General features: G+C 43.6%; 1 protein-coding gene across 2 annotated transcripts; it reads left to right on the top strand.

Moving 5' to 3' along the window:
• Positions 1–921: 921 nt before the first annotated feature.
• LOC101782873 (thioredoxin domain-containing protein 9 homolog) lies at positions 922–10,464 on the top strand. Of its 2 annotated transcripts, XM_004973028.2 has the most exons (4): positions 922–1,067; positions 1,162–1,434; positions 9,751–9,909; positions 9,990–10,464. In XM_004973028.2, exons 1-4 carry the CDS (start codon positions 1,047–1,049, stop codon positions 10,173–10,175), a joined length of 639 nt encoding a protein of 212 aa, XP_004973085.1. In that variant the 5' UTR covers positions 922–1,046; the 3' UTR covers positions 10,176–10,464. The 2 variants fall into 2 exon arrangements, with proteins under 2 accessions (XP_004973085.1, XP_004973086.1); XM_004973029.3 differs by lacking the exons at positions 9,751–9,909; positions 9,990–10,464 and adding an exon at positions 1,899–4,020.
• The last annotated feature ends 6,378 nt before the right edge of the window (positions 10,465–16,842 follow it).

The following is a 16,842-nucleotide window of genomic DNA, read 5'->3' as shown; positions in this document are numbered from 1 at the left end:
GTCATCGTCGTCGCCGGTGACTGCGGCGGAGGCCGGGGTCTCCCGCGGACTCGCCGCGGCCCGTTGCGGCGAGATCCGGGGGCCGGCGTCGACAGATCTCCGCGTGAGGAAGGGGACGGGCGGGCGGGCGGCGAGGGAGGTCGGCGGGTGGGGGTGGGCGGCGACGGACGGGAGGGTGTCGGCGGGTGGGAGGCTGAGGAGAGAGAGGAAAGGAGGGCAGGGGGTGGAAAATGGTGGGGAGGAACACTTTTAGGCCTTTTTAGGTTCTCTTTGGGATCTAAAAGTTTTAGTCCAAATTTTAGCTCTTTGCCACGTTTTGCCCACCTAATTGGATCCCAAGAGCTAAATTTTGGGCTAGATTGGATCCCAAGAGCTAAATTTTAGGCTAAAAGTGCAGAGCTAAAATTTAGCTCTCGGATAAAAAAGGCGCTTGGTGAAAATATTCTAATAGCCCGCGAAAATTCAGGGGGCGTTTGGTTCCCTTTGCTTATTTTTAAGCAAGTGTCACATCAATGTTTAGATACTAATTAGAAGTATTAAACGTAGCCTATTTACAAAAGCCATTACATAAGTGGAGGCTAAACAGCGAGACGAACCTATTAAGCCTAATTAATCCATCATTAGCAAATGTTTACTGTAGGACACACTGTCAAATCATGGACTAATTAGGCTTAATAGATTCGTCTCGCCGTTTAGCCTCCACTTATGTAATCGATTTTGTAAATAGTCTACATTTAATACTCCTAATTAGTATCTAAACATTCGATGTGACGGGTGCTTAAAAATAAGCAAAGAACCAATCCAGGCCTCATTTTACCACCGAAAAGGTGACAGGGACGTGACGTGGGAAAATCTGCAAGCTGGGCCGTAATACCAATTTGGAAGCCCAACTTCTTCGCACAAATCCCCGTTGGAGGCCCATCACTCGCAACATTCCCAACAACCACCTCCGTCCCTCTCGCTCCCCACTCCTCACTCTCCGGCGTTCGCTTCCCAAATCCGATCTCGGCCAGCCGCCGGCGTCACCTCCCTCCTACTGCGCCGCCATGGACGAAGTCGTCAGCCAGGTAACCATCCATCGGCTCCTCCTCAACCCACCCTCTCTTGCTCTCTGTTCGCTCTCCCTGACGCGGCGGCGGCGGCCGGGCTGGTTGCCTGCAGATCCTGGAGAAGCAGGTGCTGACGGCCGCGAAGGCCGTGGAGGACAAGCTCGACGAGGAGATCTCCGCGCTCGACCGCCTCGACCCCGACGACATCGAGGCCCTGCGGGAGCGCCGGATCCAGCAGATGCGCCGCGCCGCCGAGCGCCGCGCCAAGTGGCGCGCGCAGGGGCACGGGGAGTACGCCGAGGTCCCCGAGAAGGAGTTCTTCTCCGCCGCCAAGGCCAGCGAGCGCCTCGTATGCCACTTCTACCGCGACAACTGGCCATGCAAGGTTCGGGACTTCTCTCTCATTGCTGCGCTATGGCTTGGCTTGGTCCGGATGCGGATCTCGTGGTGAATTCTGTGAGTCCCGTTGGGGATTGTATTTGTGTTGTGCTGTGATTTGAGTAGATCAAGATTAGGTCATCCCATTCTCGTCCTAGTATTGTTCGTGTTGCATGTAGCAGAGTCATCCGCAAGATTTAGTGACAGCAGCTCCATTCTACAGATTTAGTCTTTCTGTTTAACTTACTGTCATCGATTTGTTGATAATCTAACATAAGCTCTTTCTCCTGATGAATTAAATGGAACTTAGACACACATTTTGCATTATGCTGCCAGTTAATCCAAAAGCTCTAGAATATCACCCAAGAAGTTCAATGCCTATAGTTGCTTAGCATAGTTTATTTGGCCCCACAAAACAATGTGATCAGAACTTGCATTTCAGGCATTTAAACACCTCATAGTTGAGTGCAGGACCATAGTTATGCCCAGTTAAACCCGGCACAGTGGGAGCAATCGGTGACTGTAAAGGAATGGTGGATGCACATGGGCGCCCTGGCGGGGGTCCCCAAGAAAGGACTCCACTCCCTACTATTGCTCGTCTCTTGGCAGTTGTGGCTAGAGAGAAACGCTAGAACCTTCCAAAGAAAAGAACGCCCGGCTCATGTTTTAATGCTACAGATCAAAGAAGAGGATCGTGCTTGGGAGATGGCCGGCGCGAAGCACCTGGCCGGCCTGTTGGGAGAGATTTAGGTCTCTTGTTGTGTACAGTTCGGGCAGCCTCCTGCCTGGTTTTTGTTTTTCAGCTCTCCTTTTTTGAGCTCCAATTTTCTTTGATCACCAGTCTGCTGGGGCCAGTTACTTGTAAATCTCTTCTATATCAATAGAAATGGCGCAATCTGTTGCCATTCGTTCCAAAAAAAAAAGAGGTGCAAGAGGGACTGGGGCCGAGTCCTAGATTATGTTATGTGTGCTTGCCGATCACAGCACAGCAACTAATTTGATGCGAGTTTAGGTGGAGAACTTGCGCGACAAGTTCCTCTCAGTTGTTATCCGAGAAGATCACAAAATATCCAACATTCAACCTGTTGTGTTAATCTTTACTTGCATCTTACAGAAATTTCTCTTAGCAATCTCTGTTTAGAATACTGATTTGGAGGGTCAGCCAAAAGTTTGAAGCTGACCCTATCTGAAAAGGATTTGTACTTGACTAGTGCGTTGATCAACTCAAAATACTTGCACACTTAAAGGGGCTTTCAAGTAGATATATGCTGGATTATTTTTTATCAACCCATTCAAATGTATGTCAGGTCTGTGCCTTTAGCAAAATATCCCCAAAATAATGATAATGTATTGTTAGGATTTATCAGTATGAGCTATCAAGTGTTGTTTTGGATAATTGTTCTTTCACATCTCGGCCACTTTTGGCACTATGGCACCACGTAAGAAACATTCACAAAAGACTTATATTCACTAGGAACTCACCGAAGGATGGCACAGATATTATGTTATCACTTGCCAGTTTCTTTGTGAGCGAATGTTATCACTTACCAGTTTATGTGCCACTGGTAGACGCGTCCCGCACCAGAGGCATGTTCTTAGACTTGAAGTGCTAATGTCCCAGTTGTTGCAATGCTGCTGCTCAAGCTTTATTTTTTCAGCCCCTCATTTGAGTGAGTGCACGTACTGCACCTGTATTTTAAGTGGGATTTTGTTGTACTGCACATTTTATTTAGCATTTCAGCATTTCTTCAATTGGAAGATACTTGATACGTAGCATAAGCCAAAGGTTTGCACTGATGTTATCTGCATTGAGACAGTTTGTAGAGCCTCCACTAGAGAGGATGGCCACCTGGGTTCCGAGTACTTCCAGGTTGTGTGGGTATCCCCCTAGAAAGTTCTATATTCCCCTCTCTTTATGTGTTTTCCCCCTAAATAAGTTTTTCAAAGCTGATGGACGGTTTGGAAGCTAGCTTCCTCTCTCTCCCTCTCTCTTTTCTTTTTTCTTTCCTTTTTTTGTGCCAGCTCTATTTCCGATGCAAATGTCAAGTTTGGGGGCAAGTCTCTAGGAAATGTGTTAGTCTTAGAAGCAGTTGGAGAGTGTTACGTGGTAGGTTAGTAGATGGGGAGGTGGCTGTGGGAGGATTATCGACAAGTGGGTGTCAGTGGGAGAAGATGATGACTTGTGAAGGCTAAAACTGACAATTTGCACAAATAACATTTTTTTAAATGGCTAATAAGTATTATGGTTGGTTGTAAAAGTAGCCCATGCTACTAATCATTTGTGTGAATCTGTTGAATCATGCTTCTGGATATTGCTATAGGCCATAGATTGACTTCTTGAGTTTGCAACCCTGATAACAACCTTTCTATTTCCATATCCAGAAGGGATATCCAGAATTCCAGGTAGATCTCTTCATGTAAATCACCATGGAGGAAAATATCCTTCGCATCCAACTATTGAAGGAACCGCTCAAAGTTGAGGATGCACAAATCGATATTCTTATCATTGTTTATCCTTACCACTTATGCAAATGTATCATTACAGTTTCTTACATGTGCTTTATTATAACCTTGGGAGTATTGCGTTCTTGCCCCTACTCTGAACTCCAATTGTGGTTTTACCCTCATTTTTGTTTTGTTCACTTTATAATTTTACCCCTACTTTTTGAATTAGAAGACTCTGTTTACCCTTATTCCTAACTCTGTTAGTTGGATCCAGAATAAATGAATTAAAAAATAACCCTTCATAGTATGGTGATAAGACAAAAAATATCCCTTATCCCTTCATACCTTTAGGCCTTCACCGTTCTCCTCTCAGTATCTCTCCTAACTCCAGCATGCGGTAGGTGATGATGTCCGGTGGCGGTGGGCGGGCAGGCGCGCTGGCCTGCGGCGTGGGCACGGGTGTGGCCTCGTGCGGGAGCCAAGCGAGCGGCAACGGGCGGCTAGTCATCTTCGGCGAGCGGCGGCTAGTCCTTCGGCCTCTAGCACCTCACGTCAGCTTCCCGCAGCTCCCGTTTCTCGGTGACGGCGCGTTCAGCCTCCTCTTGGGGCCTCGAGATCTCCTGTAGGCAGGAGCGAGTTCGACTCCCTCAGAGATGCAGTTCCATCTCCAGCGCCTGTGGATCAGAGCTGCAGTCCTGCTCCAGCCTCTTGCACCTTGCATTGGTAGGCTGCTGCTCAGTTGGTGCAGCCTGCGGGCAGAGCACAAGGAAATAACGGAGATTCTAGCAGGTTAAAAGATTATTACCCTAGTTGAAATAGGAGCAGATTCGTAAAGCAAAGAGAAGGGCGCCTAGCTAAAAAACTAACCTCACTGTCCTCATTTTCCTTGTTTCATTGAAAGGAATGGATTATACCTTTTGGAACAACAACTTACTAATTATTCCCTAATGGGTTTCAGATTGTATTGAGTAAAAGAGACAAATGGAATCCTGTTACAATCCTGGTGGCCACCATGGAGTAATTTATTCCCAAGGGACGGAGTTTAAGGAAATAGGGGCGAAATCAGTAATTTCTCAAAAAATTAGGGGCATATTTCAACAACAACAACAACAACATAGCTTTTCAGTCCCAAGGAAGTTGGGGTAGGCTAGAGTTGAAACCCAACAAGAGCCACAAATTAGGGTTCGGGCACATGAATAGCTGTTTTCCAAGCACTCCTATCCAGGGCTAAATCTTTGGGTATATTCTATCCCTTCAAATCTCCTTTTATTGCCTCTTCCCATGTCAATTTTGGTCTTCCTCTGCTTCTCTTCACATTACTATCACGTCTTAGGGTTCCACTACGTACCGGTGCCTCCAGAGGCCTTCGTTGGACATGTCCAAACCACAGCCGGTGTTGGATAAGCTTTTCTTCAATTGGTGCTACCCCTAACCTATCACGCATATCCTTATTCCGGACTCGATCCCTTGTATGACTACAAATCCAAAGCAACATACGCATTTCCGCAACACTTATCTGCTAGTCATGTCGTCTTTTTGTAGGCCAACATTTGGCACCATACAACATTGCAGGTCTAATCGCCGTCCTATAAAACTTGCCTTTTAGCTTCAATGGAACCCTCTTGTGATATAAAATTCCTGATGCTTGGCGCCACTTCATCCTCCCTGCTTTGATTATATGACTAACATCCTCATCAATATCCCCATCTTGTTGTAGCATTGATCCCAAATATCGAAATGTATCCTTCCTGGGCACTACTTGGCTTTCCAAATTGACATCTCCCTCCTCATGTGTAGTAGTGCTAAAGTCACATCTCATATATTCAGTTTTAGTTCTGCTGAGTCTAAACCTTTTGACTCTAGGGTCTCCCGCCACAACTCCAGTTTACTATTTACTCCTGCTCGACTTTCGTCAACTAGCACTACATCATCCGTGAAGAGCATACACGAAGGGATATCCGCTTGAAAATATCCCTTGTTACCTCATCCATCACCAAGGCAAATAGATAAGGGCTCAAAAGTAGCCCCGCGATGCAGTCCTATTCAGTCCTTAATCAGTCCAACGTACTTTGTTGGGACTTTATGTTTGTCATTTGTGTCGCCATCACTTATACGGGCTCTAGTTACAACATTGTTGTACATGTCCTTAATCAGTCCAACGTACTTTGTTGGGACTTTATATTGTCCAAAGCCCACCACATAAAATTCCTTGGTATTTTGTCATATGCCTTCTCCAAGTCAATGAAAACCATGTGGAGGTTCTTCTTCTTCTCCCTATACCGCTCCATAACTTGTCTTATTAAGAAAATAGCTTCCATGGTTGACCTTCTAGGCATGAAACCAAATTAGTTCATAGAGATCCGTGTTATCCTTCTCAAACGATGCTCGATAACTCTCCCATAGCTTCATAGTATGGCTCATCAACTTAATTCCTCGGTAATTAGTACAACTTTGAATATCTCCCTTATTCTTGTATATTGGTACCAGTATACTTCTCCTTCACTCTTTCGGCATCTTGTTTGACCGAAAGATATGGTTTAACAACTTGGTTAGCCATACTATGGCTATGTCCCCGAGGCATCTCCACACTTTAATTGGGATACCATCCGGGCCCATCGCCTTACCACTTTTCATCCTTTTCAACGCCTCTCCGACCTCAGATTCTTGGATCTTCTGCGCAAAGTGCCTGTTGGTGTCATCAAAAAAGTCATCCAACTGCAAGGTTGTGTTCTCATTCTCACCATTGAACAATTTGTCAAAATACTCTTGCCATCTATGTTTGATCTCATCCTCCTTTACCAAGATGTTCTCTATTTCATCCTTAATTCACTTAACTTGGTTGGAGTCCCTCGTCTTTCTCTCACGAACCTTAGCCATCCTATAGATGTCCTTCTCTCCTTCCTTCGTACCTAATTGTTGGTAAATATCCTCATACGCCCTACCCTTTGCCACACTTATTGCCTCGTACTTCTCTATGTTGTCCACACTCCTGTCATGGAACAAGCGCCTATAGTATTCTTTCTTCTCCTTAATAGTCCTTTGGACTTCCTCATTCCACTACCAAGTATCTTTATCTATGCCTCTACCCCCCTGGTCACTTCAAGCACCTTCAAGGCCACCTTCCGAATGCAGTTTGCCATCGTCTCTCACATGTTGTTTGCCTCCTCTCCTTCCTTCCAAGGGTCCGCTTTTATTACCCTTTCCTTGAAGACCTCTGACATCTCCTCTTTCAGGTTCCACCACTTTGTTCTTGCAATCTTGGCTTGTTTGTCCCTGCGTGCGTACATCTGAAAATGAAAGTCCACCACCACAAGCTTATGTTGACAAACAACACATTCCCCTTGTATCACCTTGCAATCCAAGCATGCCCGTTTATCCTCTTCTTGTGAGGATAAAGTCAATCTGGCTATAGTGTTGGCCACTACTAAAAGTCTCTAAATGGGACCGTCTCTTCCTAAAGAAAGTGTTCGCTATCATCAAGTCAAAAGCTACTGCAAAGTCCAAGACTTCCTCCTGATTCCTACTACCATACCCAAAACCTCCATGAACCGCCTTGAAGCCTGCACTTGTTGTACCTACATGCCCATTAAGATCTCCTATGAAAAGCTTCTTGCTAGAAGGTACAGTTCTAACCAGGCTATCTAAATCTTCCCAGAAAAGCCTCTTAGCACTCTTATCGTGGCCTACTTGGGGGACATATGCACTAATTACGTTTAGGACCATATCACCAACGACAAGCCTAACAAGGATAATCCTATCCCCTTGCCTTCTCACGTTCACCACTCCATCCTTGAGACTCTTGTCAATCAAAACTCTCACTCAATTTCTATTTGCAGCTGTCCCTGTGTACCAAAGCTTGAAACCGGTATTGTCCACCTCCTTCGCCTTCTGGCCCTTCCATTTAGTCTCTTGAACGCATAAGATATTTACACGCCTCCTAGTTGCAACTACCTACACGAATCCTAGTTGGTTCGACTAGCTTCCTTGCCCCTCGCACCTGTCGAGAGAGATGTGAAGACCCTTGCTCATTTTTCACTACACCCGGGCGCCGATGTAGCGCGCCACTAAGGAAACGACGACCCGATCCTTGCTTAATTGACACCATGCCCAGATCGCGACACGACGCGTCACCAAGGGGGAGGCGACCCGGCCCTTGCCCATTTAACACCATACCTGGGTTCTGATATAGCGCGTCGCTAGGAGGGTTATGCCCCAACGGATTTCTCTTGGGTTTCATCTCCGTTAGACTGGCTAGGTTTAACGTTGGCTCGCCAAGCCTATCACAACCCTCCTCCTTTCCCAGGGCTCGAGACCTGCTATGTTGAGACAACAAAGTAGGGGCATATTTATAAGGTCAAATTTGTCTTCCTTCAACTTATTTGACACCGTTATGTGCTGTTCACGGAGTAGGGGTAAACTCTCTCTTCAAATTCAAAAAGTAACGGTGAAATCACACAGTGAACAAAACCGAGGGTAAAATCATAATTAGAGTTCAAAAAAATAGGGGCAAGAATGCAATAGCCCATATAACCTTTTGGAACCAACCTTGCCTTTAGGAGTTTGGTTCATGGTAGCACCTATTCGCATCCTGCTTCTATCATCCATGTGAGAAGTTAAATAGGCTTTTATTTTTTTCTTCATCGCAAGAGTGCGAAGGTGCTTTTTTAAACATACTTGCCTGCTTAGCAACTTGCTAATCTTAGACAACACTTGTATTTTTGAACGCAATAAATATTTTATTCGCAGGTGAATACAGGTGAATGACATGGATTTTGTAATGCTCAATATTAGAAGATATGACTTGATTCAGTAGACATGGTATTTGGGTTGGGGAGGCATCCAAGAAAGGTTTAGGAATGGAGCATGTAGTATACTAAGACGTTGTATCTGCTCTTTCTCAATTGCTTCTGGTGTGCCGCCAACTCAGCTTAAGTTCTAACCTTCCTGTGTTATACACCTTCACTCCCTTTGTTGCCTCCTCCACCTCAACATCTTTTGGTCTTGCCATCTGCGCATGCAAAATCCAAACACTTGTGACATCTTGAACTCCCTTTGGCCTAATAGAAGCCAATCTTGGGGACTTCATACCAAGTATTATACAGTATTTGATTGACAAACCATTCTTAGTCCTCTACATACCAAAACATGCTACCTCCAACAAATGTTGATTCTTAGTCCCCTACAAACGCCAGCCATTCAGATAAATGACTTGTGATTCCTTACTTACATTCTAGGCTTCTGAGAAGAATTATAATGAGTTCGAGTGCATGGTGGAATAATGAGTTAGCTGTACAGGGCTAAGCTTTGATGGTAGCAATCAATAGAAGAGGGTTGGTTCAGCAACTTCACTGCATTTCGTCATGTGCAGACTCTCGATAGCATTTTTTTTTTTTTGCTTGTCACCCAGCCGTTAGTTTGTAGTGGACCATCTCTTCCATGAATGTAAATTTAGTTGTGGGCCACCAGATGCACGTGGTTCTTCCATTTTTAGGGTAAAATATTACAACAAACTGAGGCGTTTTCACCGGATTTGGGTTCATGAGTTCCATCGTGAATGTGTTCCATCTTCCTTGTATGACATTCTGCTCTCTTATGGAGCATTGTGAACTTAAAATGTAGATATATGTATTTGCACTATGAGTGCGGTTTGGGTTGCATGGATGACATTCTGTATAGGAAAAGTCACAAACTTAACCTCCATCGACTACTTTTCCATTATAATTTCAGAGATATTATTACTTATGTTTTTTTCTTCACCCTTTTTAGTGCAGTTATGATCTATTAATTCTTTTGGTTATTTGCATTTCTGGTACCAGCGATGCCATGTTCAATGCTGCACTATCCAAAATTTTTATCACATCTCACTCTTGGTCTGCAGGTTTTGGACAAACATTTGTCAATTCTTGCGAAACAGCATGTAGAGACACGGTTTATTAAGGTTCATGCTGAGAAGGCTCCATTCCTGACGGAGAAGCTCAAGATCGTCGTCCTTCCAACCCTTGCTATAGTAAAGAATGCCAAGGTTGAGGATTATGTGGTAAGTGAACACTATTGTTAGCTGATTCGTTAGCTTTGTATTTAACATACAATCATTTTTCTTTCTTCTGGTATCACAAGGTTGGCTTCGATGAGCTTGGTGGCAAAGATGACTTCAGCACTGAGGATCTGGAGGAACGCCTCGCGAAATCCCAAGTGATCTTCCTCGACGGAGAAGGGTCTGCGTTTGTGTCGAAGCAGGCCGCCGCTGCCTCCAAACGAAGTGTCCGGCAATCAGGCACTGGCGACTCATCAGACTCCGAATAGCTCGTCCACTGTATCTAAAATGGGTATACCTCAGGTTAGTTGGCTTTCATGCCAACCTGCTGTGTTATCCTTAGCAGGACAAGTGAACTTTGGTCAAGTTTTGAAGTTTAACATGGTTGATATATGTACCTTAGATTCTTAAGATCTGAATCTACAAAGAATTTGTGCCTGAGCTGTTGTATAGTGACGCCTTGTTGATCACATCTGGTTGGTTTTGTTTTGAGTGGTTCCTCCCCTGTATCACCAGAACAACTCTTGAACGATAAAGCTGACAGAAACTTTGCTATTGCGAGTAGTGTGCATGATCATGATGCCATGAATGAGCGGTCTCAATCTAGGAGCCATCCAGCCATGTGGTCCGGCTGATTGTCTCATCGTCCTCATCTGCATCTCTGTACAGCATTGCTGCAGCTTCAATAGATTCTGTGTCACCTTTTCATCTGCGGCTCACTGATTTCCCCATGTGCCCATCATTGAGCATCCTCTGCACTGAGATTTCAGATCAAAAGGAGAAGGGTAACAGGTCACTGACGCATCCAAACGCAGATTGTGCCTGACGGTACTCGTACAACCCTGACGGCAGCTTGAATGCCGGCAAATTTAGGGCTCGATTCAATTGGACTGGATTCAATTGCAGTTTCAGATCGGTCGGTTGGTATGGCAGTATGAATGTGCCTTTTCTGGGACGATTTTATTGGGTGTGCTAGAAATGTTTGTATTGGTATCGTTGGACGACACGGTGCAGGTTTCAGTACCACCTGCTTGTTTAGTTCTCTTTGAATATCTGGTACGGCGGTGGCGGAGCGTGGAGCTCAAATTCGAAGCTAGTTTGGCTGAAAGAGAGCAGAGGGATGCTCCGAAACTAGGTTGTTGAAGATGTAACAAAATATGTAGAGAATTCAGATGGATGGTTATCGGTTAGGTTGTGGTGGCCTGGTGGGTAGTTGTATCAGACGCAGGATTGAGTGTTGGAAGGAGCTACAAGGATTTTATTCCAACTTTTGGTACGCATCAATAATGTGTACACAATTATCTTTAGCGTGTGAGGCGAAGTTTCTATATGATTGTTGCAACTTCAGTCTTTTTCCTCACCAAGATGCCAAAGAATCAACAGAGAACATATACAGGTTCCTAACACTACTGGAAACTAAGCATTCGTCCAACACGTTTTCGTCCGGTATTTGTCCAACATGTTTTCATCCGGTACTAGTACCGGTCATCACGCACAGTGCTACCAGAAACCCTATAGTACCGGTTTGGAGCCTCAGCCGTTACTAAATGGCGGCACGTGGACCATGTGGCCAACAGCTAGATTTCCCAGGAAACCATCAGCCGGTACTAAATGGTGAGAATGCCATTTAGTACAGGTTGAAGCTACCAGCCGGTACTAATGTGAACCATTTTCTCTATATATAAATGAGCTGCTTCCTTAGCTTCCTCCTCAAGCAAGCTCAACCATTTGCTTGGGCTTCGTTTTTCTTCACTCGACCAGCTTCTTCGCTAGACCGGTTAGCGACTTCATTCTCCCTCCTCTGGTCATAGTATTCTAGGTTTTTTTGAATGAGCTAGTTTTATGATACAAATGGAGTACTTGTTGCTTTATTAGAATGAGGAGAATGGAGAGTTTTTTAGAATGAGTTTTATGTTACAAATGGAGTACTGGCTTGTTGATCTTTTAGAATGAGGAGAATGGAGAGTTTTTTAGAATGAGTTTTATGTTACAAATGGAGTACTTGTTGATCTTTTAGAACGAGAAGAATGGAGAGTTTTTTAGAGTGAGGTGAATGGGGAGTTTTTTAAATGAGTTTTATGTTACAAATGGAGTACTACCTTGTTGATCTTTTAGAACGAGGAGAATGGAGAGTTTTTTCGAGTGAGGTGAATGGGAAGTTTTTTAAATGAGTTTTATGTTACAAATGGAGTACTAGCTTGTTGATCTTTTAGAACGAGGAGAATGGAGAGTTTTTTAGAGTGAGTAGAATGGAGAGTTTTTTAGAATGAGTTTTATGTTACAAAATAGAGTACTTGTTGATCTTTTAGAACGAGGATTAAATATTATAAACACATTTACTCTATCTTTCCTCTACCTAAAATTGATCAAGTTCTTTATCTAATACGAAGCTTTATGTCCAATTTTTCACGTAATACGATGCAAATGGACCGGCAATAGATGTAATACCTTCGCTCCTCCAATACCAGAGAACAGAGAACAGAAGAACTTCGAGTCCACAAACTCTGGCGGAACATCATAAAAAAAATCTTGAAATAGTTTTCCAAATACCTTTTGGAGTTAGATTTTCATAATAGAAGTATGGTGGCCAATAGCCAGTTCAGACAGAGATTTATTCACTGACCTTGACCCATCAACTTATGGTTGGTTTTGGATTGCCAAAATGGACCATACTCAGTGAACATGTCTTTTACCTGGACAGACTATTGGGCCACCATACTTCTATTATGAAAATATGGCACTTGCTCCAAAAGACGTTTGGACAATTATTTCAAGATTCCTTTATGATATTCAGCCAAAGTAGGTGGACTCGTAGATCTCATGTTGTACCATTATTTTAGGACTGGTGTATCTTTTTGTCTCCCAAATTAACAGTCGTGATGTGGGCAATCCTATGTTCTAAATATATTATTTATGTAAAACTTAATATGTATGATGAATTTTTATCTCTACTATTTCATATATATAATTTACTCTAGTTAATACTCTATGTATGTCATGAGGACTCGTAGTTAATACTCTGGTATGTTCAACCGGTAGTAGCATGGCTTCATGCACGCCGACGAAGGTCTAAAAGAAGTCCTACGCGGGGTCAAGTACGTGGCGGTTGGCAAGCTGACATTACTTTATCATCATCCACGACTTCGGTGAGAATATTTGGAGAGACATTTCACATGCCCTACAAGGCTAGGGATAGTGCATACATATATGAGCTAAATTATATCGATAGGTTCTTAGGAATTGACATCATCGATATAAATCATAGTTTGTATGTTGTGATGATTAACGGTCACGACGTGGACGATTCTAGGTTCTAAGTATCTCATTTAATGTAAGATTTAATATGTACGATGAAGTTCATATGTAATGTACTCTATTTAATAGTTGTGATGAATTTTTATCTCTACTATTTCATATATATACATATATACATGTGACAACCTTATCGTAATGATTGAAATATTTTATTAGAATTAAGATAGTGTGCACGGGAAAGAAAACTGCTGGAGGCGGACAGTTTTAGCTCCCGCCAATTTGGCAACTTTAGTACCGGTTGGAAGCATGCTCGGTACTAAATGGAGGAATTTAGTACCGGGCAAAGGCTGGAACCGGTACTAAATGCCCCTAATTTAAGATCCTGCCATTTAGCAACTTTAGTACCGGTTGGGAGTCCTGCCTGGTACTAAATGGAGGAATTTAGTACCGGGCAAAGGCTAGCACCGGTACTAAAGTATCCCACCTACAAATACTTAATCTTTTCCAAATACTTAACAGTTTCCAAAAATTAGCAGTTCCTCGCTTTGCGCTGCACCGGTCCCGTCCCCATCGCCCTCGCCCACCGCCGCCGCCCTGTCCCCGTCGCTGTTGCCATCGTCGTCGCCCACCGCCGCCGCGCTGGTCCTATCCCCGTCTCCATCGCCATTGCCGCCACCCTATCCGGTCCCCATCCCCATCTCCATCACCATCGTCGTCACCCCATCCCCGACCGCCGCCACCCCGTCCCCGGCTGCCGTCCCCATCGTCGTCGCCCATCACCTCGTCCTTGGCTCCATCGCCATCTCCGTCACCCCGTCCCCAGCTCCGTCACCCGTGTTCCCCGTCGCCCTATCCCCGACCACCACCACCCCGTCCCCGCTGCCGCACCTCTCCCTTCCCCGCCTCCCCCATGGGCTGCCGCCGCGCCTCTCTCTCCCCAGCCTCCCCCACGCGCCGCCGTGCCTCCCTCACATGCCCTCCCCGGTTAGTTTTTTTTTGATAATTTTGATTTGGATGCATTAAAATGATTTTGCTACCCATATTGGATTAAAATAGCTATGCTTTTTCCTTGAATTGGATACCAATTTGTATTGGATGCTAAGTAATTATTTTTTTGATACAATTATGGCATAAGGCTATATCTCTTAGAGGACACGTAGATATTCACGAATAGCATTGTGATAGAATTTTGAATGGCTATGAAATAATGGTCTAGATTTATTTCAATGCATATGATGTGCATATATGACAATGTATTATTGGTGGCAAAGTTGATTAGTTAAGAAAAATGGTGGCAAATTATCTTATCACAATTTTATTTGGACAGTTTGGGCTAACTATGGTAAGTGGAAGTTTTTCTCGCCGTGGTGGTGGCGGCCGTGGAGGTGGCCACCATGGTGGTGGCGGCCGTGGACACTACATTTTCGAGGAGCCACCGTTGGCTCATCCTCCAGGAATTCACTTTCCTAATCGCATCATTGACTTGCTAAAAGGCGATGGAAGTAGAGGAGTAATTCCCAACATAGTAATATTCTTTCCTTCTTGTAATTGATTTTTTACTACATATGAATAATTCCTAAATTACTTACATACAATGTAGCTTATTGACAATATTAGATGGCTGAAAGATGTTGTCGAAGCTCTAGGTGGTACTTCTGCTTTAGTGCAATCTGAGATAGTTAGGTCCATGGAATTTTAAAAGAGTAAAAATCTCTTTTTAAGTATCTGTTCGAGAAACACAGGCTAACCGGATGAGAGTACTAGGACAGCCCATCCTGATGGTTTCAATTGCCGCATGGGCTCAATTAGCACCAAGTAGGGTAACTTTTGAAAGGACCGTCATGGAGACCTGCCTACAATAGTTTAATGATCATGGGTACTTTGTGCCAGACTTCTCGTATTTTCGAATAAAAGCGCTGGAGGAGGGAGAAAGCAATGTGACTAGGACTATTGAGATGTTTTGTTAGCTGAATCAACATGACATGGTATGGAACATATCTAATCATCATTTTATGTTTAATTATGTTACATATTTTAAATTTCATCACGTTATTCTCTTCTTTTAGGATGTCTTTGGTCAAACCTTGACAGCAATGAGCTTTCATGCGATTCTGACTCAAGTCTTGGATGTGTTGAATTATAGTTACACCGATGGAAACCTGATACGCACCAGGGATTTCAAGCTCCAGGCTTATCTCACTTTCTACATGTCATTTCAGTTGACGTCATCTTCATTGTTCGAGATTTATGGTAGTGCATGTGACCGTCCTTGTGAAGCGCTAGAGAGTGCACTAATTCATGATCTAACTTATATTGATGAAGTTCTAGGCTTTACGATTAGAGACTTAAGCTATGTGGCATATTTACATAAGCGAAGCGTATTATTAAATGTGTAGCATGCATGGACTCCTAACGTACCCTTTTCTTATGGATTTGAACTTGTCATCTCTAGGACCTTAAGTATTGATGTACGAACTATTGAGTGTTAATGATTTGAATGGATTGATACTTGTGATACTTGGATTTGAATGGGTTGATATATTAACGTAATATTATTAGTAAAAGCTCCGTCGGATACGAATACGAATTAAAATAAAAGGGTAAAAAAAGAAAAGAAATAAACTTTAGTACCGGTTAGTACTAACTGCCGTCCGCAATAGCGTGACGTGGCTCGCAGTTACCGACCGGTACTAAATGGCGCATTTAGTACCGGTTGGGTTGACCGATACTAAATAACGAGCGATATCGGTTGAACGTCCGGTACTGAGGGGGTTACCGAGCGGTATTTAGAAGTCGATCATCCAGTTGAAATTTCCAATACCAATGAATTATTGAGTCCAATTAGGACCCACCTGACTCTGGCCTATTGACTAGATCCAACAAGGAGACGTCTACAATACTTGGGACTTTTGTTTGTCAATTACTTTAACCCCATGATGCAACACGACATGACGGCACTTTTGTCACATTAATCTACTCTGGCCGGCCAATAAATAAACTAGGGTTTAAGTCCCTTTGCTTAGTAGGACACCTAATGGCTGATGTAACCGCAAAAAGATACGCGTCAGCCGGACTAACAAAAAGGTGGTATTAGTTCTGACTCAGACGACGACCTTGACATGGTCTCGAGAAGAAGATCACAAGCAGGAGGCGACAGAAAGGAATTGGACTAGGAGCTGAGGAGTTGTTGGAAAGCATCATTGGAAAGAATTGTCCATATACTATGCTGGGAACGATCGAACGATCTAGGTCTTGCGTCATTTAGGCACCTTGGGTTGAACTTGTGATATGATTGGATCGGAGTAGCATTTTAGCTATAAAAAATTATAGACGGCTCTCATTTTTTAAAATTATTCTAAAATTTCTCATTAAATAATAAATATTTCATAGGTTGAGTATAGTTACCTTAAGAGTACAATGCTAGATTGTTAGAACACATAGTTAAATTTTCAAAGATTCCGAAGTAGATCAATGGGACTGACTCGTAATAAATCTAACATAGTCTATACCATTTTCCAAAAGTAATATGATTTGATGCTCTAAGACAAGGATGATCTCAGAGACCTCAGAAGCGATAAATTTGAATAATGCTAGGACAACAAACCTAACTATAATCTAAAAAGGTTCACAGAAGTGAAATGATTTTTTGTCTCCAAGACTGTATGGACACTGCAAAAAGCG

The sequence above is a fragment of the Setaria italica genome, chromosome VI, assembly GCF_000263155.2.
Source record: "Setaria italica strain Yugu1 chromosome VI, Setaria_italica_v2.0, whole genome shotgun sequence".
Classification (NCBI taxonomy): domain Eukaryota; kingdom Viridiplantae; phylum Streptophyta; class Magnoliopsida; order Poales; family Poaceae; genus Setaria; species Setaria italica.
Note: the sequence above shows the minus strand (reverse complement) of the source record. Positions and strands in the feature narration are given on the sequence as shown.